General features: G+C 46.3%; 1 protein-coding gene across 1 annotated transcript in view; it reads left to right on the forward strand.

Annotated features, from left to right (window-relative positions):
- Positions 1-23,035, forward strand: part of LOC138642404 (NFX1-type zinc finger-containing protein 1-like) — a 418,979-nt gene that overhangs the window by 15,363 nt on the left and 380,581 nt on the right. The window contains exon 2 of the mRNA XM_069730530.1: positions 15,038-15,120. Within this exon, the coding sequence (XP_069586631.1) occupies positions 15,069-15,120 (52 nt within the window). The 5' untranslated portion in view covers positions 15,038-15,068. The remainder of the gene's footprint in view (positions 1-15,037; positions 15,121-23,035) is intronic.

A 23,035-nucleotide genomic window follows, 5' to 3' on the forward strand; every position in this document is an offset into this window, starting at 1 on the left:
CTGGACTCTAACACCGCTAGTTGGTGCCTGGAAATGCTGTTTGCACAGAGCCAAACACCTCGCCAATGTGTTAGTGGGGTTCAGTAACGCCTGCTGCTCCCCTGCTGTGTATCCGGCCACGTGTCATGCGACCGCCACACTGGCACAATAACAGACATTCAAATGCCTCCAGTGCAGACTTCGGCCTACACTCTGCTCCACCTGCTGAACCTGGGCTCCAACAATGCTGGTTTCTGCCCGGAAGTGCTGTTTGCACAGAGCCAAACACCTCGCCAATGTGTTAGTGGGGTTCAGTAACGCCAGCTGCTCTGTTGTGAATTCCGCTCTTGGGCTCCCTCCTGTGGTTGTAAGTGGCACTTTTGTGAGTTCTGCTCTTGGGCTCCCTCTTGTGGTTTCAAGTGGTATGGCTGCTCCTTGGAGTTAGCTGTCATCAGCTGCCTCCACTTATCAACCTCTTCCGCTCGGCTATTTAGGTCTGGCTGTTCCTTCAGCCAGTGCCACTTGTAAATGGTTTCTGGTTGGATTCACATCTCTTTGGATTTCCCTGTTTTCCTGACCAGTTCAGCAAAGCTAAGTTCTTACTTGCTCTATTCTGTCCACAGGTTGTGGACTTATCCATTCTGTGCTTTCTATGTTTGTCCGGCTTATCAGTATGAATTGATTCTGTCTTGCTGGAGGCTCTGGGAAGCAGATTTACCCTCCACACCTTTAGTCAGGTGTGGAGATTTTTTGTGAACTCTGCGTGGATTTTTGTAGTGTTTTATACTGACCGCACAGTATTCCATCCTGTCCTATCTATCAAGCTAGACTGGCCTCCTGTGCTCATCCTGGTTTCATTCTGTGTATGTCTTTTCCCTCTCCACTCACAGTCATTATTTGTGGGGGGCTAATCTATCCTTTGGGGATTTTCTCTGAGGCAAGATAGTTTTCCTGCTTCTGTCTTTAGGGGTAGTTAGCTCTTAGGCTGTGACAAGATGCATAGGGAGAGTTAGGAGCATTCCACGGCTGCTTCTAGTGTTGTGTTGAGCTTAGGGACTGCGGTCAGTACAGTTACCACTTCCTTCAGAGCTCGTTCCATGTTGCTCCTAAACCACCGTGTCATAACAGTACAAGTGGCCAAAAATGAATTAAATGCATCTCAAAAGAAGGAAAAGAAAGTTCTGAACCATTTTTTTTCTGTGCTCTAGTTTGTCTCTTTTTTTTTCCTCTTGATATCTGGGTGGTTCAGGATATATGCTCTGGCATGGATGTTCAGGGTTTGTTTTCTCGTGTGGATCAACTTGCTGCAAGAGTACAGAATATCCAAGATTATGTTGTTCAGACTCCGGCTTTAGAGCCTAGAATTCCTACTCCTGATTTGTTTTTTGGGGACAGATCCAAGTTTTTGAACTTTAAAAATAACTGCAAATTGTTTTTTGCTTTGAAACCCCATTCTTCTGGTGATCCCATTCAGCAAGTAAAAATCATCATATCCTTGCTGTGTGGTGACCCTCAAGACTGGGCTTTTTCTCTTGAAACAGGGAATCCGGCATTATTGAATGTAGACGCATTTTTTTCAAGCGCTCGGATTATTGTATGACGAACCTAATTCTGTGGATCATGCAGAAAAAACCCTGTTGGCCTTGTGTCAAAGTCAGGAAGCGGCAGAATTATACTGCCAGAAATTTAGAAAATGGTCTGTGCTCACTAAATGGAATGAGGAGGCTCTGGCTGCTATTTTCAGAAAAGGTCTTTCTGAAGCCCTTAAAGATGTTATGGTGGGCTTTCCTACGCCTGCCGGTTTGAGCAAATCTATGTCTCTAGCCATTCAGATTGATCGACATCTGCGCGAGCGCAAAGCTGTGCACCATATGGCAGTGTCCTCTGAGCAAAATCCTAAACCTATGCAATGTGATAGGATTTTGACTAGAACAGAACGGCAGGAATTCAGACGTCAGAATAGGCTGTGTTTTTACTGTGGTGATTCGGCTCATGTTATCTCTGATTGCCCTAAGCGTATTAAGAGAGTCGCTAGGTCTGTTACCATTAGTACTATACAGCCTAAATTTCTCTTATCTGTCACCCTGATTTGCTCATTGTCATCCTTTTCTGTCATGGCATTTGTGGATTCAGGCGCTGCCCTGAACTTAATGGACTTAGAATTCGCCAGGCGCTGTGGTTTTTCCTTGCAGCCTTTGCAGAGCCCTATTCCTTTGAGGGGTATTGATGCTACACCCTTGGCCAAGGATAAACCTCAGTACTGAACGCAGATGACCATGGTCATGGCTCCAGCACATCAGAAAGATTGCTGTTTTCTGGTGTTGCATAACCTGCATGATGTTGTTGTACTGGGTTTTCCATGGTTACAGGAACATAATCCGGTGCTGGATTGGAAAACTATGTCTGTGACTAGTTGGGGTTGTCAAGGGGTACATAGTGACGTTCCTTTGATGTCAATTTCCTCTTCCCCCTCTTCTGAGGTCCCTGAGTTTATGTCGGATTTCAAGGATGTATTTGATGAGCCCAAGTCCAGTTCCCTTCCACCGCACCGGGACTGTGATTGTGCTATTAACTTGATTCCTGGTTGCAAGTTCCCTAAGGGCCGACTTTTCAATCTGTCTGTACCAGAGCATGCCGCCATGCGGAGTTATGTTAAGGAGTCTTTGGAGAAGGGGCATATTCGGCCCTTTTCGTCACCATTGGGAGCGGGTTTCTTTTTTGTTGCTAAGAAGGATGGCTCCTTGAGACTCTGTATTGATTATCGTCTTCTTAATAAGATCACGGTCAAATTCCAATACCCCTTGCCTTTGCTTACTGATTTGTTTACTCAGATTAAGGGGGCTAGTTGGTTTACTAAGATTGACCTCCGAGGGGCATATAATCTTGTTCGTATTAAACAGGGTGACGAATGGAAAACTGCATTTAATACGCCCAAAGGCCATTTTGAATACCTTGTGATGCCATTTGGGCTCTCTAATGCTCCATCTGTGTTCCAGTCTTTCATGCATGATATTTTCCGCAATTATCTTGATAAATTCATGGTCGTATATTTGGATGATAGTTTGATTTTTTCCGATGATTGGGAGTGTCATGTGAAGCAGGTCAGGATGGTGTTCCAGATCCTTCGTGATAATGCTTTGTTTGTGAAGGGGTCTAAGTGCCTATTCGGAGTTCAGAAGGTCTCTTTTTTGGGTTTTATTTTTTCTCCCTTGTCTATAGAAATGGATCCTGTTAAGGTCCAAGCTATTCATGACTGGATTCAACCCACATCTGTGAAGGGCCTTAAAAAAATTTTGGGCTTTGCTAATTTCTATCGCCGTTTCATTGCCAACTTTTCCAGTGTGGTTAAGCCCCTTACTGATTTGACGAAGAAAGGCGCGGATGTGACGAATTGGTCCTCTGCGGCTGTTGAGGCCTTTCAGGAGCTTAAACGCCTATTTACTTCTGCTCCTGTGTTGCATCAGCCGGATGTTTCTCTTCCTTTTCAGGTTGAGGTTGACGCTTCTGAGATTGGGGCAGGGGCTGTTTTGTCTCAGAGGGAGTCTGATGGTTCTTTGATGAAACCGTGTGCTTTTTTTTCCAGAAAGTTTTCGCCTGCGGAACGCAATTATGATGTCGGTAATCGGGAGTTGTTGGCTATGAAGTGGGCGTTTGAGGAGTGGCGACATTGGCTTGAGGGAGCTAAGCACCGCGTTGTGGTCCTGACCGATCATAAGAATCTGATTTACCTCGAGTCGGCCAAGCGGCTTAATCCTAGACAGGCTCGATGGTCCTTGTTTTTCTCCCGTTTTGATTTTGTGGTCTCGTATCTTCCGGGATCTAAGAATGTTAAGGCTGATGCCCTCTCTAGGAGTTTTTCGCCTGATTCTCCTGGAGTCCTTGAGCCGGTTGGCATTCTTAAGGAAGGGGTGATTCTTTCTGCCATCTCTCCTGATTTGCGGTGGGTGCTTCAGGAATTTCAGGCTGATAGGCCTGACCGCTGTCCTGTGGGGAAGCTGTTTGTTCCTGATAGATGGACAAGTAAGGTAATTTCTGAGGTTCATTGTTCAGTGTTGGCTGGTCATCCTGGGATTTTTGGTACCAGAGATTTGGTTGCTAGGTCCTTTTGGTGGCCGTCCTTGTCGCGCGATGTCCATGCTTTTGTGCAATCCTGTGGGACTTGCGCCCGAGCCAAGCCTTGCTGTTCCCACGCTAGTGGGTTGCTTTTGCCTTTGCCGGTCCCTGAGAGGCCCTGGACGCATATTTCCATGGATTTTATTTCGGATCTTCCTGTTTCCCAGAAGATGTCTGTTATCTGGGTTGTTTGTGACCGGTTCTCTAAAATGGTCCATCTGGTACCTTTGCCTAAGTTGCCTTCCTCCTCAGATCTGGTTCCATTGTTTTTTCAGCATGTGGTTCGTTTGCATGGCATTCCGGAGAATATTGTGTCTGACAGAGGTTCTCAGTTTGTCTCTAGATTTTGTCGGTCCTTTTGTGCTAGGATGGGCATTGATTTGTCTTTTTCTTCAGCGTTTCATCCTCAGACTAATGGCCAAACTGAGCGAACTAATCAGACCTTGGAGACCTATTTGAGATGCTTTGTGTCTGCTGATCAGGATGATTGGGTGTCTTTCTTGCCTTTGGCCGAGTTTGCCCTTAATAATCGGGCTAGTTCGGCTACTTTGGTTTCTCCTTTCTTTTGTAATTTTGGTTTTCATCCTCGCTTTTATTCTGGGCAGGTTGAGCCTTCTGATTGTCCTGGTGTTTATTCTGTGGTGGACAGGCTGCAGTAGATTTGGACTCATGTGGGGGACAATTTGACGTCTCAGGAAAGGGCTCAACGTTTTGCTAACCGCCGTCGGTGTGTTGGTCCCCGGCTTCCTGTGGGGGATTTGGTTTGGTTGTCTTCTCGTCATGTTCCTGTGAAGGTTTCGTCCCCTAAGTTTAAGCCTCTGTGTATTGGTCCTTATAAAATTTCTGAAATTATTAATCCGTTGTCGTTTTGTTTGGCTCTTCCAGCCTCTTTTGCCATTCATAATGTTTTCCATAGATCTTTGTTGCGGAGATATGTGGTGCCCGTTGTTCCCTCGGTTGACCCTCCTGCCCCGGTGTTGGTTGAGGGAGAGTTGGAATATGAGGTTGAGAAGATTTTGGATTCTCGTTTTTCAAGGCGGAGGCTTCAGTATCTTGTCAAGTGGAGGGGTTATGGCCAGGAGGATAATTCTTGGGTTGTTGCCTCCGATGTCCATGCCGCCGATTTGGTTTGTGCTTTTCATTTGGCTCATCCTGATCGGCCTGGGGGCTCTGGTGAGGGTTCGGTGACCCCTCCTCAAGGGGGGGTACTGTTGTGAATTCCGCTCTAGGGCTCCCTCTGGTGGTTGTAAGTGGCACTTTTGTGAGTTCTGCTCTTGGGCTCCCTCTTGTGGTTTCAAGTGGTATGGCTGCTCCTTGGAGTTAGCTGTCATCAGCTGCCTCCACTTATCTTCTCTTCTGCTCGGCTATTTAGGTCTGGCTGTTCCTTCAGCCAGTGCCACTTGTAAATGGTTTCTGGTTGGATTCACATCTCTTTGGATTTCCCTGTTTTCCTGACCAGTTCAGCAAAGCTAAGTTCTTACTTGCTCTATTCTGTCCACAGGTTGTGGACTTATCCATTCTGTGCTTTCTATGTTTGTCCGGCTTATCAGTATGAATTGATTCTGTCTTGCTGGAGGCTCTGGGAAGCAGATTTACCCTCCACACCTTTAGTCAGGTGTGGAGATTTTTTGTGAACTCTGCGTGGATTTTTGTAGTGTTTTATACTGACCGCACAGTATTCCATCCTGTCCTATCTATCAAGCTAGACTGGCCTCCTGTGCTCATCCTGGTTTCATTCTGTGTATGTCTTTTCCCTCTCCACTCACAGTCATTATTTGTGGGGGGCTAATCTATCCTTTGGGGATTTTCTCTGAGGCAAGATAGTTTTCCTGCTTCTGTCTTTAGGGGTAGTTAGCTCTTAGGCTGTGACGAGATGCATAGGGAGAGTTAGGAGCATTCCACGGCTGCTTCTAGTGTTGTGTTGAGCTTAGGGACTGCGGTCAGTACAGTTACCACTTCCTTCAGAGCTCGTTCCATGTTGCTCCTAAACCACCGCATCATAACACTGCTCCCCTGCTGTGTATCCGGCAACGTGTCATGCGACCGCCACGCTGGCACAATAACAGACATTCAAATGCCTCCAGTGCAGGCTTCGGCCTACACTCTGCTCCTCCTGCTGTACCTGGGCTCTAACACCGCTAGTTGGTGCCTGGAAGTGCTGTTTGCACATAGCCAAACACCTCGCCAATGTGTTAGTAGGGTTCAGTAACGCCTGCTGCTCCCCTGCTGTGTATCCAGCAACATGTCATGCGACCGCCACGCTGGCACAATAATAGACATTCAAATGCCTCCAGTGCAGGCTTCGGCCTACACTCTGCTCCTCCTGCTGTACCTGGGCTCTAACACCGCTAGTTGGTGCCTGGAAGTGCTGTTTGCACAGAGCCAAACACCTCGCCAATGTGTTAGTGGGGTTTAGTAACACCAGCTGCACCCCTGCTGTGTATCCGGCAACGTGTCATGCGACCACCACACTGGCACAATAACAGCAATTAAAGGGAACCCCTCTCAGGCGTTTGTAACTCTAAGAGCCACCTTATAAAATATGTGTCCCCTCATACCGTGCAACCATCCCGGAGGTGGGACTTTCCTTCGCAATGAGACGCAGCACAGCCTGCATTCCTACCCCTTTGGCGCCAGGCACCGCCTCCTCAGCGTTGTTTGAATCTGTCACAGAGCCTGCGCTGTTGTGTTAAACCTTGGCCATGCGCAGTTAGCGCTGCCCATCTTCTGGCATGTTTTGGTGTCAGGATGACTGCGCCTGTGCGGCCGCGCAGCCCGATATCCCGCCACGCAGTGTCTTCTGATTTACTCACACTGCGGGGCTGCAGGGGACACATTTTTTAAGTGTTTAGTTCAGCGTGTGCAAGAAGCATAATTTAAAAGAGCCACCTTTTCCTTGTGCAGAGTTAGTGCTGCACAAGGTGGTTCTTTCAGTTACTAACGCTTGAGGGGGTTAAAAGTTCCCTTTCATCTTGCTCCAATTAGGCCTCTGCCTACACTCTGATTGTCATGCAATCCCTGGGCTCCAACACCGCCAGTTGCTGCTCAGAAGTGTCTTTGGCACGGGTGCTCCCTCCTGCCCAACCTGGTTCCAGCACCGTCAGCTGTTTCCGAGTAGTGTTCGGTAACTGCGGCAGCCTCGCGGCCTAGCTATTTTTTCTATTCCTGTGGACCTTCTGCTCCACATCCTGGTTCCAGCACCGTCAGCTGGTTCCGGGCAGAGCCTTTGGCTTAGGTGCCTCCTTCTGGGTATCCCGAGTTCCGCCAACGTCAGGTGGTCCTTGGTAGTTTTTTGTAGCACGGGTACCTCCTGCTTAGTAACCGGGTTCCAGCACCGTCAGCTGGTCCTCGGTCATGCCATTGGCTCTTGCATACTTGGGCAATGCATCCGGTTTCCAGTACCGTCAGCTGGTTCTCGGCAGTGTCTTTGTCATGGGTACTCCCTCCTGCCCAGCCTGGTTCCAGCACCGTCAGCTGGTTCCGGGTAGTGTCAAGGTCACTTAGACTCCAATACGTTGTCCTGTCGTGTTGCGGTCGGGTTAGCCGACTCCATGGTGCCTCCAGTTTAGGAGCTTCGTATGTGGGCTGCGGGAAGTGGCAATCAAGGCTGGTTCTGTAGTGCCAATAGGACCAACTCCCCCTGTATGACTGTTGGTGTTCGGTAACTGCGGCAGCCTCGCGGCCTAGCTATTTTTTCTATTCCTGTGGACCTTCTGCTCCCCATCCTGGTTCCAGCATTGTCAGCTGGTTCCGGGCAGAGCTATTGGCTTAGGTGCCTCCTTCTGGGTATCCGAGTTCCGCCAACGTCAGGCAGTCCTTGGTAGTGCTTTGTAGCACGGGTACCCCCTGCTTAGTAACCGGGTTCCAGCACCGTCAGCTGGTCCTCGGTCATGCCATTGGCTCTTCTACCTTCGGGTAGCCATCTGGGGTTCCAGTACCGTCAGCTGGTTCTCGACAGTGTCTTTTGCTCTTGTACCTTCTGCTCCCCATCCTGGTTCCAGTACCGTCAGCTGGTTCCGGGCAGAGTCTTTGGCTTAGGTGCCTCCTTCTGGGTATCTGAGTTCCACCAACGTCAGGTGGTCCTTGGTAGTGCTTTCAGACACGGGTACCTCCTGCTTAGTAACCGGGTTCCAGCACCGTGAGCTGGTCCTCGGTCATGCCATTGGCTCTCCTACCTTCGGGTAGCCATCCGGGTTCCAGTACCGTCAGCTGGTTCTCGGCAGTGTCTTTTGCTCTTATACCTTCTGCTCCCCATCCTGGTTCCAGTACCATCAGCTGGTTCCGGGCATAGCCTTTGGCTTAGGTGCCTCCCTCTGGGTATCCGAGTTCCGCCAACATCAGGCGGTCCTTGGTAGTGCTTTGTAGCACGGGTACCTCCTGCTTAGTAACCGGGTTCCAGCACCGTCAGCTGGTCCTCGGTCATGTCATTGGCTCTCCTACCTTCGGGTAGCCACCCGGGTTCCAGTACCGTTAGCTGGTTCTCGGCAGTGTCTTTTGCTCTTATACCTTCTGCTCCCCATCCTGGTTCCAGTACCGTCAGCTGGTTCCGGGCAGAGCCTTTGGCTTAGGTGCCAACTTCTGGGTATCCGAGTTCCGCCAACATCAGGCGGTCCTTGTTAGTGCTTTGTAGCACGGGTACCTCCTGCTTAGTTACCGGGTTCCAGCACCGTCAGCTGGTCCTCGGTCATGCCATTGGCTCTTCTACCTTCGGGTAGCCATCTGGGGTTCCAGTACCGTCAGCTGGTTCTCGACAGTGTCTTTTGCTCTTGTACCTTCTGCTCCCCATCCTGGTTCCAGTACCGTCAGCTGGTTCCGGGCAGAGTCTTTGGCTTAGGTGCCTCCTTCTGGGTATCCGAGTTCCACCAACGTCAGGTGGTCCTTGGTAGTGCTTTCAGACACGGGTACCTCCTGCTTAGTAACCGGGTTCCAGCACCGTCAACTGGTCCTCGGTCGAGCTATTGGCTCTTCTACCTTCGGGTAGCCATCTGGGTTCCAGTACCGTCAGCTGGTTCTCGGCAGTTCCTCGGCCTTCTTGTACCTCCTGCTACAGTTCCAAGTTCAAGAGCCTAAGCATGACGACCCTGAAGACCAAAAAGTAAAAGAACAAGAAGCTGCAGAACAAAAAGCAGAACATTAAGCATAAGACTAAAAATCACAGCAAAAGATATTATATAAATTATAAGCAGAAGAAGACTAAGCAGTGTATGGGGGTGAGTCCGTTCCTCCTCATGGTGCCCCTGGATAAAACCTGCTGCTGCAGGCCAAACTGAACGCGGACAAATCCAGTTTTAAATCTTTTGTGACAGGCAGAACGGAAGGTGTAATCTTCAAACTTTGATAGATAACAACTACAGGAATGCCTGTCACACATAAGATTTTGATGAAGAAGAAGAATATGAAGGAGATTATGAAGTTGAATATGAAGAAGAAGAAGAAGAAGAGTTGAATGAGAAGAATATGAAGATTTTTTAAAAAAAAGAATAATAGGAAGAAGGTGAAGAAGATGAATAAGATGGAGAAGAAGTTGATGAAAAAGATGCTGCTGCTGAGGATGATGAAGAAGAAGGTGTGGTAGAAGTAAAAAAAAGGTGCAGAGCATGGAAGTAGAGAAACATAAATATCTGACAAAATCTAACAAATCTAAACATAGTCAAAATCTTTGTAACTCCGAACGTCTTAAAAAATTTATAATTCCTGCTATTCCATTTGAATCGGCTAAACCTCTATGCCTTTAATGTCCCCTCCACCTCCTCCGATACATTATACGTTATTCTTAGTTGTTTTCCTTCATGTGGAATTAGGCTACAAGGAAATAAAGGGTTTATTTCAATTCCGATATTTTTCTCCCATTGACTTGTATTGGTATCGGGTATCGGTATCGGCGAGATCCGATATTTTGCCGGTATCGGCCGATCCAATCCAATACCGATACTTTTGAATATCGGAAGGTATCGCTTAACACTACTTAGGACATACTGTATGATAGGTAGGATAAAGTAGTGACTGCAGTTAGATAACGACGCTGCCTTAAGCTAGGAGTTAATGTTTGGGACTAGCCCATAGGTGGAAGGGTTTAGTGAAAGGGAAAGAGACTACTTCCCGTACTTAGGCAGATGGAGACAACTTCATGATTAACTAGGAAGTGTCTGTGAGCAGTGCTGCTGTTGAGGGTGAACTACAACAAAGCAGACTAAGGGATAAGGGGTAGCGCGACCTTGAAGTGACTGAAGAGGCCGAGTGGCCTTCCACCTTAACCCCTTCACGACCTTGGGGTTTTCTGTTTTTGCGTTTATTTTTTGGTCCCTGCCTTTCCAGAGCCATAACTTTTTTTTGTCAATATGGCCGTGTGAGGACTTGTTTTTAGCAGGAAGAGTTGTACTGTTGAACAACACCATTCGTTTTACCATATTGTGTACTGGAAAACAGGAAAAAAATTCCAAGTGCGGTGAAATTGTAAAAAAAACTGCAATTCCACAATTAAACCAAAAGATAAGGACCAAAAATGGTTTTGGAAGAATAAATAACTTATTGTTTCTTAAATTTGGGGAGAACCCCAAACAGATCCCTCTCTATTAAACCATAAAAAATTATTTTTATTAAATCCACTAAAAGACAGTATACATACTACCCAAGCCCATTTTCCCTAGGCAAGGAATGGGCAACACCTCACATAATAATAGAACATACTAATCCCATAGTCCACTATACACACTACACTATAGTCAAATTAAGAAGTGTTCACAAAAACGTTTAAAAAAACGAATATCTTTATTATAAACAGCTCTAACATACATATAAATACATATATAAAAAATAAACAAGGTGCCTCAAACCAACCACATATACAAAAAAGGTCAGCTAGAGCATGACACCTACATACACAGGACAATATTTATGTGACATGCAAATGCATGGGTTGATGGCTTGCTAGAATGCATTCATGGGCTATTTTAGTAATTCAATGTCACACAGATGCTGCCCTTTATTTGCACAAGTACATTCATATTCATATGTTCATATGGAAAGACTGATCCACATTGTCACCTATTAAAACCATGTGCTCTAAACCTATATTATGGGTTTAGCATGCATATATTAACTTGCTGTGTCAAAGTGCACATACATAAGAAGATACAATCTTACTGCTATGCAATGAAAAGGGTGATATTGTTGGTGTAGCATGGAAATATTTAACCAGCTGTGTCAAGGTGCATATGCATGAAAAGATACAGTCTATATTAGACAATGAGACAGGGCTTGCACAATATCAGGACTATGTAACTGCGTGTTAAACCACATCACAAGGTGCCATCAGTATATCACAAATATATTGCGGTTATAGAAAAAATCTAAAGCCCCATGCCATACATATATTACCTGGGTCTGTGCCGCTCCAAGTATACTCTGCCTAGTGTCATGCTGAACCTCCTAACCTCGACGCGCGTTTCGCGAGTGCTTCTTCCTGTGCAAATAAAGGGCAGCAACTGTGTGCCATTGAATTACTACAATAGCCCATGAATGCATTCTAGCAAGCCAACACCCCATGCATTGCATATCACATAGATATTCTCCTGTGTATATATACATGTCTTGCTCTAGCTGACCTTTTTTGTATATGTGTTTGGTTTGAGGCACCTTGTTTATATGTATTTATATGTATTTTAGAGCTGTTTATAATAAAGATTCATTTTTTAAACGTTTTTGTGAACACTTCTTAATCTTGACTACAGTGTACAGACTATGGGATTAATATGTTCTATTAAAACAGGGTATGCAAATTAAAAGAGTTAAAATATTGCCCCGAATCTGCCTGAGGATTATATTTGTCCTTTAGCTGCATTAGGACATTTGAATAGAATGACATCCCGATGTCACGGGGTTACCGCGACAGTGTGGAGCCAGAAGACCGCAGCATCTGATTGCTCCTACATCGGCGATGAGAAGAAGTGCTTCTTCATTTTAAATGTGTTTATTTCTTCTGGCAGAATGAGGGTTAATTGGCCATGTCGGTAATCCCTGTGTTCACAGCTGAGCTCAGTTAGCCACTCCCTTCCCCTTTATAATCTGGGCTCTGTTACTAATCCTTGACAGAGCAAGCATTTCCTGCATGGCTAACGGTGGGAGAAGAGTACATATGAGAAGGAGAGTTGAAGGAGTTATTAGTGACTGTTGCTTGGTTTGTATGCGTGGTAATTCCTTACCCTTCTCTATTTTGTCTTATTCCTCTACCTTCACACCCCGGTGTATTCCTCTGTTACATGTGAGTGAATATTTTGTATGCCTGGAGTTTTCCATTAACCCTTGTTTGGTGCCTTGTTTGTCGGGTTGTTGTACTACTGTGAACAGTAGCGTCCCTCTTCACTGGGTGGGGGAAGAGAACAGATGGAGGGCTAACTCAGGAGATAAGGCAAGGGTGGAGCCCCCAGCTTCGCCATCTGAGGTATCCTGGGGAGAAGGTGAGCTAGGGTGTCCCCTAGTGTTAGGGACAGTGAAGGAGTCCCTTATCCTGGGTCACCCGACAGCTGTGTCATGACATGTGCTATGACTGTAACCATTATTTTGATCCATTATAGATCCAATCACTGCTCTGACAGGGCAACTGCTGCAGCTCAGTCTGGACGTAGCGGATTTACACATGGTGGTTTTGCTGCACACTGATACATATGGTGGGGGACTCCCATCTCCCAAGCAAACCATAGTAGAGCCCGAGATTGCATTGCCTGACAGGTTCTCTGGGGGGCATGACAAGTTTACGGTGTTCCGGGAGACCTGTAAACTGTACTTCAGGCTACGTCCGGTTTCCTCAGGTACAGAGGAGCAACGTGTTGGGATAGTAATCTCGCTCCTCCAGGGAAACCTGCAAGTGTGGGCATTTTCTCTCCCATCTGACTCTCAGTCGCTCCAGATGATGGAGGGATTTTTTCTGGCACTGGGCTTTATATATGATGACACCAATCACATCTCCTTAGCCGAGTCCACACTGCGCCAACTTCAACAAGGAGACCGGAATTCCAGAGGTGGGCCACGGATACGAAGTACAATGACCCCACACTCTATAGTCTGTTCTGTAAGGGGCTTACAGCAAGGGTGAAGGATACCTTAGCTCTGTATGAGACTCCTGTCACCCTTGAGGCAGCCATGTATCTGGCGATCCGAGTTGATTGCTGTCTTCTACAGAGACATAGGGAATCACCTCTTGTTTCAGGAGGTCCGTGGTCAAAGGAGGTCAGTACTGAACCTACTGTGGAACCCATGCGGGTGGGTGAGGCATCCCACTCTGGTGGATTGACTGTGGTCTGGTGTAAGGGGGGGGTATGTAAAAATGGCCATTTTGTGTGCACATGTCCTTCCCCACCACATAGTAAACAACTGCCGGAAGGACTTGATGGCCCGGATTGCGGGGAGGTTAGACCCAGGTATACTTCTGTGGGTAGGACGCAGTTTTTCCTACCAGCCATAATCCACGTGCCTGGAATTAAAGTGGACGTGTCTGCATTTCTGGACAGTGGGGCAGGGTTTCATTTGATTGACGTTAGGTTCGTTCAGGTCCAAGGCCTCATCCCATATACCCTGTCCAGACCCATACCCATAATTGCCATTGACTCCGCCCCTTGAGACAGGGGCACTTTACTCAAGTCGTCCGAGACTTGCGGCTTCAGGTGAGGGTCATGCATATTGAGGTGTTGGATTGTTATGTGCTAGAGCAGACCTGGGCAAAGTGTGGCCCGCCAGCCACATCCGACCCCCTGGCTGTCTCAGTCAGGCCCGTGGACCGAAACAGCTGGGGGGGGGGGCTGTAAACAGTGGCCCACGGTCCGCACCATGCCCATTTGCTGTCTCCGCTGTCTACCGTGGTAGGTAGGTGGGGGAGCGCCGTTGGCGAAGCAGAGGGTGATCTTCTGAAACTCTGCAGTATAAAACAGAGGGTGCGCAATAATGATGTCATTGTGCCCTCTGTGCTTCGATATCACAGAGCTCAGACGCAGAGAGGAAGTGTCAGCTGATGCTCCCTCTCCCATCATTGTTTTCAACTCTATCAGCATCCAGGACTTGGAAGTTGTGCAAAAGTATTGTGACAGTTGGGGCTTAAATGCCAGTCTTGACCATCTGCACCAATTTGGCTGTAGCACGGGTGCAAAGGGGAGATTCTTTGCCGCCCATCAAATTCACAATAAGTTATTCCAGAAATGTACGCTACCAATAATTACAGATATGGATAGTAACTGAATAGATCACAGCACTCACGTAGAAGGTATAATATTCTTGCACCTAATTTGCCCTTCTCAACCTTTGGCCTGCAAAACTAATTATGTGTAATTTTTGGAGTCTTTTTATTTAGTAAATATAGTATAAGGTAAAAATAGATTATTTTTAATTACTATTTTTAAAAATATTTCTGAACGTTTCATTTGTTTATTTGACTTTTTAAAGTGTGGCTTCACACCTTGGCTCATAGAGAGCAATGATTATCATCATGGTTCTCAGTAGATGTTTGTTATACAAAATGTGTAATATCTTACTAAAGGTTGTCCAGGATTTAGATAATTATTATCTATCTTATGTAATGGCCATTCTTGGGTACTGCAGCTCAGAACATATTCACTTCAATGGGAACTAAGCTGCAGTACCCGAGAACAGTCACTACACACTGTTCAAAGTTGTGGCAATTACTTTCACCAATGACATATTGTAAGGAGCCTCAACAACACTTTTAACATTAGCAACAAAAATGTAAATTTAACATATGCAATGTACATTACAAGAGTGGCGCCCATTCAGTTGAATCCATAGGAACGTTACTGAAATTTTACTGTGTTTATATGTGTGTTCCCTAATTTAAATTTCAGAATCATATCTAAACAAATTACAATCAATAAAAAGTTGAAAACAAAATTTCAATTAATTTATCTAGTGTTTGACCTTTAGTGTTAACTTTTCCTAACAGTTTTCAAGTGTGAAAACACCAACAAGTAACAATGGACAGGACGCGTAAATCAAATTCACATAGCAGCCAGAGAAATAATCCAGGTGAGTGAAAATATAGGATAATAAATAGTGTGACACTGCATTCTACTTGTCTATTTTTGTTTTAGCAAATTTCATGTTGATACAGCAAATGTTATTAAGTCCACTGATGTATCTCCATTGTACAAACATATACTGTACATTCCTTGTCAGCAAGGAGCGTGAAGGTAGTGTAGTGTAATCAGGGAGGGAGCAAGAAATGTCAGATCAGAGCTGTAAAAAAGTGAAGAGGAAGCCCAGAACCAGCCATGACAGAGCACATACTAGTTCTGCGCTCCTACACAGCTCTTATGTGAGAAAAGCCGTGATAGTATAGGACAACATAGCGAGGATAAAAGAGAAAGATGGTATATCAAATAAGCACACAGATGAAAATTAGTCAGGGGGCTGGCTTGCCTCGACTCCATTTTATTGGTATGTCAGGAAGCAGTGAGTGACAGTTCAGCCATCTGATCTAGGACAGGGGCATGCTGAGCTATCAGTATGGTGATGGACAGCTCAGTCATTTTTTCAGAGGCTAGGGCATGCTAAGCTGTCAGTGTGTTGAGTGACAGTTCATTCGTCTAATCAGGCCTGGAGAGTGCTGGGACTTCCTCCATGTGTCTGCTATTCGAGTGATTACCTGGCTATTTAGCTGACTTTCTGACTACAATTAGTGCCAGTTGTATCATTGCTCATTTTGTGTGCTCTCGCTTTGTTCTCTGGGTTTCTGTATTTGACCTTTGTTGCCCAACTTTGGATATTGCCTTTGACTATCTGTTTGCCTTGCTCTTTTCTCTTGATCCACTACCTTCCTGGAGTTCTAATCACAGACTGTTACCTGACTTCGCCTTTGACTTACCCCTTGGTATAAGAGAAGTGTTATGACCTGGTGGTCAGGACAATAATGGACCTGGTGGTTAAGAGCACACGGAATGACCTGATAGTTACTGATAATAAGGACGAGCTCTGGGACGTGGGAACTTTGCTGACCGCAATCCCTAAACCTATCAAACACACTAGAAATAGCCGTGGATTTCGCCTAACACTCCCTATGCAACTCGGCACAGCCTAAGAAACTAGCTAGCCCTGAAGATAGAAAAATAAAGCCTACCTTGCCTCAGAGAAATTCCCCAAAGGAAAAGGCAGCCCCCCACATATAATGACTGTGAGTAAAGATGAAAATACAAACACAGAGATGAAATAGATTTAGCAAAGTGAGGCCCGACTTACTGAACAGACCGAGGATAGGAAAGGTTACTCTGCGTCCCAGAGCTTCCAGCAAGCAAGACAACAAATTAAATAGCAAGCTGGACAGAAAAATAGCAAACCAAAGAAATACAAGCTGGAACTAAGCTTCTGATGGGAAGACAGGTCACAAGAACGATCCAGGAGTGAACAGACCAATACTGGAACATTGACAGGTGGCATGGAGCAAAGATCTAAGTGGAGTTAAATAGAGCAGCAGCTAACGAATTAACCTCTTCACCTGTGAAACTCAGAAACACCCACCAGAGGAAGTCCATGGACAGAACCAGCCAAAGTACCATTCATGACCACAGGAGGGAGCCCGACAACAGAATTCACAACAGTACCCCCCCCCCCCTTGAGGAGGGGTCACCGAACCCTCACCAGAGCCCCCAGGCCGACCAGGATGAGCCAAATGAAAGGCACGAACCAGATCGGCAGCATAAACATCAGAGGCAAAATCCCAGGAATTATCTTCCTGACCATAACCCTTCCACTTGACCAGGTACTGGAGTTTCCGTCTCGAAACACGAGAATCTAAAATCTTCTCCACCACATACTCCAACTCCTCCTCAACCAACACCGGGGCAGGAGGATCAACGGATGGAACCACAGGCGCCACGTATCTCCGCAATAACGACCTATGGAACACATTATGGATGGCAAAAGAAGCAAGAAGGGCCAAACGAAATGACACATGATTGATAACCTCAGAAATCTTATACGGACCAATGAAACGAGGCTTAAACTTAGGAGAGGAAACCTTCATAGGAACATAACGAGACGACAAGCAAACCAAATCCCCAACACGAAGTCGGGGACCCACACAGCGCCGGCTGTGAGCCTTCTCCTGGGACAATGTCAAATTGTCCACCACATGAGTCCAAATCTGCTGCAACCTATCCACCACAGTATCCAAACCAGGACAGTCCGAAGACTCAACCTGCCCTGAAGAGAAACGAGGATGGAAACCAGAATTGCAGAAAAACGGCGAAACCAAAGTAGCCGAGCTGGCCCGATTATTAAGGGCGAACTCAGCCAACGGCAAAAAGGACACCCAATCATCCTGATCAGCAGAAACAAAGCATCTCAGATATGTTTCCAAAGTTTGATTAGTTCGTTCGGTTTGGCCATTTGTCTGAGGATGGAAAGCCGAGGAGAAAGACAAATCAATGCCCATCCTAGCACAAAAGGATCGCCAAAACTTCGAAAGAAACTGGGAACCTCTGTCAGAAACGATGTTCTCCGGGATACCATGTGTTATGGCTGGCAATCAGGCAACACAGCGTGCAGTAATCAGCGCACATACAGAGATCTGGCAATAACCCAAAACAATAGGACGAGCTCTGAGACGTGGAACCTCTGTAGACTGCAGTACCTGATCTATCCTCACACAACTGGAAGCAGCAGTGGATTGCGCCTATCCACTACCTATGCAACTCGGCACTGCCTGAGGAGCTGACTAGCCTGAAGATAGAAATACAAGCCTGACTTACCTCAGAGAAATACCCCAAAGGAATAGGCAGCCCCCACATATAATGACTGTTAGCAAGATGAAAAGACAAACGTAGGAATGAAATAGATTCAGCAAAGTGAGGCCCGATATTCTAGACAGAGCGAGGATAGCAAAGAGAACTATGCAGTCTACAAAAAACCCTAAAACGAAAACCACGCAAAGGGGCAAAAAGACCCACCGTGCCGAACTAACAGCACGGCGGTGCACCCCTTTGCTTCTCAGAGCTTCCAGCAAAAGATAATAACAAGCTGGACAGAAAAAACAGAAAACAAACTAGAAGCACTTATCTAGCAGAGCAGCAGGCCCAAGGAAAGATGCAGTAGCTCAGATCCAACACTGGAACATTGACAAGGAGCAAGGAAGACAGACTCAGGTGGAGCTAAATAGCAAGGCAGCCAACGAGCTCACCAAAACACCTGAGGGAGGAAGCCCAGAGACTGCAATACCACTTGTGACCACAGAAGTGAACTCAGCCACAGAATTCACAACAGTACCCCCCCCTTGAGGAGGGGTCACCGAACCCTCACCAGAACCCCCAGGCCGACCAGGATGAGCCACATGAAAGGCACGAACAAGATCTGGGGCATGGACATCAGAGGCAAAAACCCAGGAATTATCTTCCTGAGCATAACCCTTCCATTTGACCAGATACTGGAGTTTCCGTCTAGAGACACGAGAATCCAAAATCTTCTCCACAATATACTCCAATTCCCCCTCCACCAAAACAGGGGCAGGAGGCTCCACAGATGGAACCATAGGTGCCACGTATCTCCTCAACAACGACCTATGGAATACATTATGTATGGAAAAGGAGTCTGGGAGGGTCAGACGAAAAGACACCGGATTGAGAATCTCAGAAATCCTATACGGACCAATAAAACGAGGTTTAAATTTAGGAGAGGAAACCTTCATAGGTATATGACGAGAAGATAACCAAACCAGATCCCCAACACAAAGTCGGGGTCCCACACGGCGTCTGCGATTAGCGAAAAGCTGAGCCTTCTCCTGGGACAAGGTCAAATTGTCCACTACCTGAGTCCAGATCTGCTGCAACCTGTCCACCACATTATCCACACCAGGACAGTCCGAAGACTCAACCTGTCCTGAAGAGAAACGAGGATGGAACCCAGAATTGCAGAAAAATGGAGAGACCAAGGTAGCCGAGCTGGCCCGATTATTAAGGGCGAACTCAGCCAACGGCAAAAATGACACCCAATCATCCTGGTCAGCGGAAACAAAACATCTCAGATATGTTTCCAAGGTCTGATTGGTTCGTTCGGTCTGGCCATTAGTCTGAGGATGGAAGGCCGAGGAAAAAGATAGGTCAATGCCCATCCTACCACAAAAGGCTCGCCAGAACCTCGAGACAAACTGGGAACCTCTGTCAGAAACAATATTCTCAGGAATGCCATGTAAACGAACCACATGCTGGAAGAACAAAGGCACCAAATCAGAGGAGGAAGGCAATTTAACCAAGGGCACCAGATGGACCATTTTAGAAAAGCGATCACAGACCACCCAAATGACAGACATCTTTTGAGAAACGGGAAGGTCAGAAATGAAATCCATCGAAATATGTGTCCAAGGCCTCTTCGGGACCGGCAAGGGCAAAAGCAACCCACTGGCACGTGAACAGCAGGGCTTAGCCCTAGCACAAATTCCACAGGACTGCACAAAAGCACGCACATCCCGTGACAGAGATGGCCACCAGAAGGATCTAGCAACCAACTCCCTGGTACCAAAGATTCCTGGATGACCGGCCAGCACCGAACAATGAAGTTCAGAGATAACTTTACTAGTCCACCTATCAGGGACGAACAGTTTCTCGGCCGGACAACGATCAGGTTTATTAGCCTGAAATTTCTGCAACACTCTCCGCAAATCAGGGGAGATGGCAGACACAATGACTCCTTCCTTGAGGATACTCGCCGGCTCAGATAACCCCGGAGAGTCGGGCACAAAACTCCTAGACAGAGCATCCGCCTTCACATTTTTAGAGCCCGGAAGGTATGAAATCACAAAATCAAAACGAGCAAAAAACAACGACCAACGGGCCTGTCTAGGATTCAAGCGCTTAGCAGACTCAAGATAAGTAAGGTTCTTATGATCAGTCAAAACCACCACGCGATGCTTAGCACCCTCAAGCCAATGACGCCACTCCTCGAATGCCCACTTCATGGCCAGCAACTCTCGGTTGCCCACATCATAATTACGCTCAGCAGCAGAAAATTTCCTGGAAAAGAAAGCACATGGTTTGAACACTGAGCAACCAGAACCTCTCTGTGACAAAACCGCCCCTGCACCAATCTCAGAAGCATCAACCTCGACCTGGAACGGAAGAGAAACATCAGGTTGACACAACACAGGGGCACAGCAAAAACGACGCTTCAACTCCTGAAAAGCTTCCACGGCAGCAGAAGACCAATTAACCAAATCAGCACCCTTCTTGGTCAAATCGGTCAATGGTCTGGCAATGCTAGAAAAATTACAGATGAAGCGACGATAAAAATTAGCAAAGCCCAGGAATTTCTGCAAACTTTTTAGAGATGTCGGCTGAGTCCAATCCTGGATGGCCTGAACCTTAACCGGATCCATCTCGATAGTAGAAGGGGAAAAGATGAACCCCAAAAATGAAACTTTCTGCACACCGAAGAGACACTTTGATCCCTTCACGAACAAGGAATTAGCACGCAGTACCTGGAAAACCATTCTGACTTGCTTCACATGAGACTCCCAATCATCTGAGAAGATCAAAATGTCATCCAAGTAAACAATCAAGAATTTATCCAGATACTCACGGAAAATGTCATGCATAAAAGACTGAAAAACAGATGGAGCATTGGCAAGTCCGAACGGCATCACCAGATACTCAAAATGACCCTCGGGCGTATTAAATGCCGTTTTCCATTCATCTCCCTGCCTGATTCTCACCAGATTATACGCACCACGAAGATCAATCTTAGTAAACCAACTAGCCCCCTTAATCCGAGCAAACAAGTCAGAAATCAATGGCAAGGGATACTGAAACTTAACAGTGATCTTATTAAGAAGGCGGTAATCAATACACGGTCTTAGCGAACCATCCTTCTTGGCTACAAAAAAGAACCCTGCTCCCAATGGTGACGACGATGGGCGAATATGTCCCTTCTCCAGGGACTCCTTCACATAACTGCGCATAGCGGTGTGTTCAGGTACGGACAAATTAAATAAACGACCCTTAGGGAATTTACTACCAGGAATCAAATCGATAGCACAATCACAATTCCTATGCGGAGGAAGGGCATCAGACTTGGACTCTTCAAATACATCCTGAAAGTCCGACAAGAACTCTGGGATGTCAGAAGGAATGGATGACGAAATAGACAAAAATGGAACATCACCATGTACTCCCTGACAACCCCAGCTGGTTACTGACATAGAGTTCCAATCCAATACTGGATTATGGGTTTGTAGCCATGGCAACCCCAACACGACCACATCATGCAAATTATGCAGTACCAAAAAACGAATAACTTCCTGATGTGCAGGAGCCATGCACATGGTCAGCTGGGCCCAGTACTGAGGCTTATTCTTGGCCAGAGGTGTAGCATCAATTCCTCTCAACGGAATAGGACACCGCAAAGGCTCCAAGAAAAATCCACAACGTTTAGCATAATCCAAATCCATCAGATTCAGGGCAGCGCCTGAATCCACAAACGCCATGACAGAATATGATGACAAAGAGCACATTAAGGTAATGGACAAAAGGAATTTGGACTGTACAGTACCAATAACGGCAGAGCTATCGAACCGCCTAGTGCGTTTAGGACAATTAGAAATAGCATGAGTAGAATCACCACAATAGAAACACAGTCTGTTCAGACGTCTGTGTTCGTGCCGTTCTACTTTAGTCATAGTCCTGTCGCACTGCATAGGCTCAGGTTTACTCTCAGACAATACCGCCAGATGGTGCACAGATTTACGCTCGCGCAAGCGACGACCGATCTGAATGGCCAAGGACATAGACTCATTCAAACCAGCAGGCATAGGAAATCCCACCATTACATCCTTAAGAGCTTCAGAGAGACCCTTTCTGAACAAAGCCGCTAGTGCAGATTCATTCCACAGAGTGAGTACTGACCATTTTCTAAATTTCTGACAATATACTTCTACATCATCCTGACCCTGGCATAAAGCCAGCAGATTTTTCTCAGCTTGATCCACTGAATTAGGCTCATCGTAAAGCAATCCCAGCGCCTGGAAAAATGCATCAACATTACTCAATGCAGAATCTCCTGGTGCAAGAGAAAACGCCCAGTCCTGTGGGTCGCCGCGCAAAAAAGAAATAATAATCAAAACCTGTTGAATAGGATTACCAGAAGAATGAGGTTTCAAGGCCAAAAATAGCTTACAATTATTTCTGAAGCTCAGGAACTTAGTTCTGTCACCAAAAAACAAATCAGGAATCGGAATTCTTGGTTCTAGCATCGATTTCTGATCAATAGTATCTTGAATCTTTTGTACATTTACAACGAGATTATCCATTGAGGAGCACAGAGCCTGAATATCCATGTCCACAGCTGTGTCCTGAAGCACTCTAATGTCTAGGGGAAAAAAAAGACTGAAGACAGAGCTAAGAAAAAAAAATGATGTCAGGATTTCTTTTTTCCCTCTATTGGAAATCATTGAATGGCTCCTTGTACTGTTATGGCTGGCAATCAGGCAACACAGCGTGCAGTAATCAGCGCACATACAGAGATCTGGCAATAACCCAAAACAATAGGACGAGCTCTGAGACGTGGAACCTCTGTAGACTGCAGTACCTGATCTATCCTCACACAACTGGAAGCAGCAGTGGATTGCGCCTATCCACTACCTATGCAACTCGGCACTGCCTGAGGAGCTGACTAGCCTGAAGATAGAAATACAAGCCTGACTTACCTCAGAGAAATACCCCAAAGGAATAGGCAGCCCCCACATATAATGACTGTTAGCAAGATGAAAAGACAAACGTAGGAATGAAATAGATTCAGCAAAGTGAGGCCCGATATTCTAGACAGAGCGAGGATAGCAAAGAGAACTATGCAGTCTACAAAAAACCCTAAAACGAAAACCACGCAAAGGGGCAAAAAGACCCACCGTGCCGAACTAACAGCACGGCGGTGCACCCCTTTGCTTCTCAGAGCTTCCAGCAAA

The sequence above is a fragment of the Ranitomeya imitator genome, chromosome 6, assembly GCF_032444005.1.
Source record: "Ranitomeya imitator isolate aRanImi1 chromosome 6, aRanImi1.pri, whole genome shotgun sequence".
Taxonomy (NCBI): domain Eukaryota; kingdom Metazoa; phylum Chordata; class Amphibia; order Anura; family Dendrobatidae; genus Ranitomeya; species Ranitomeya imitator.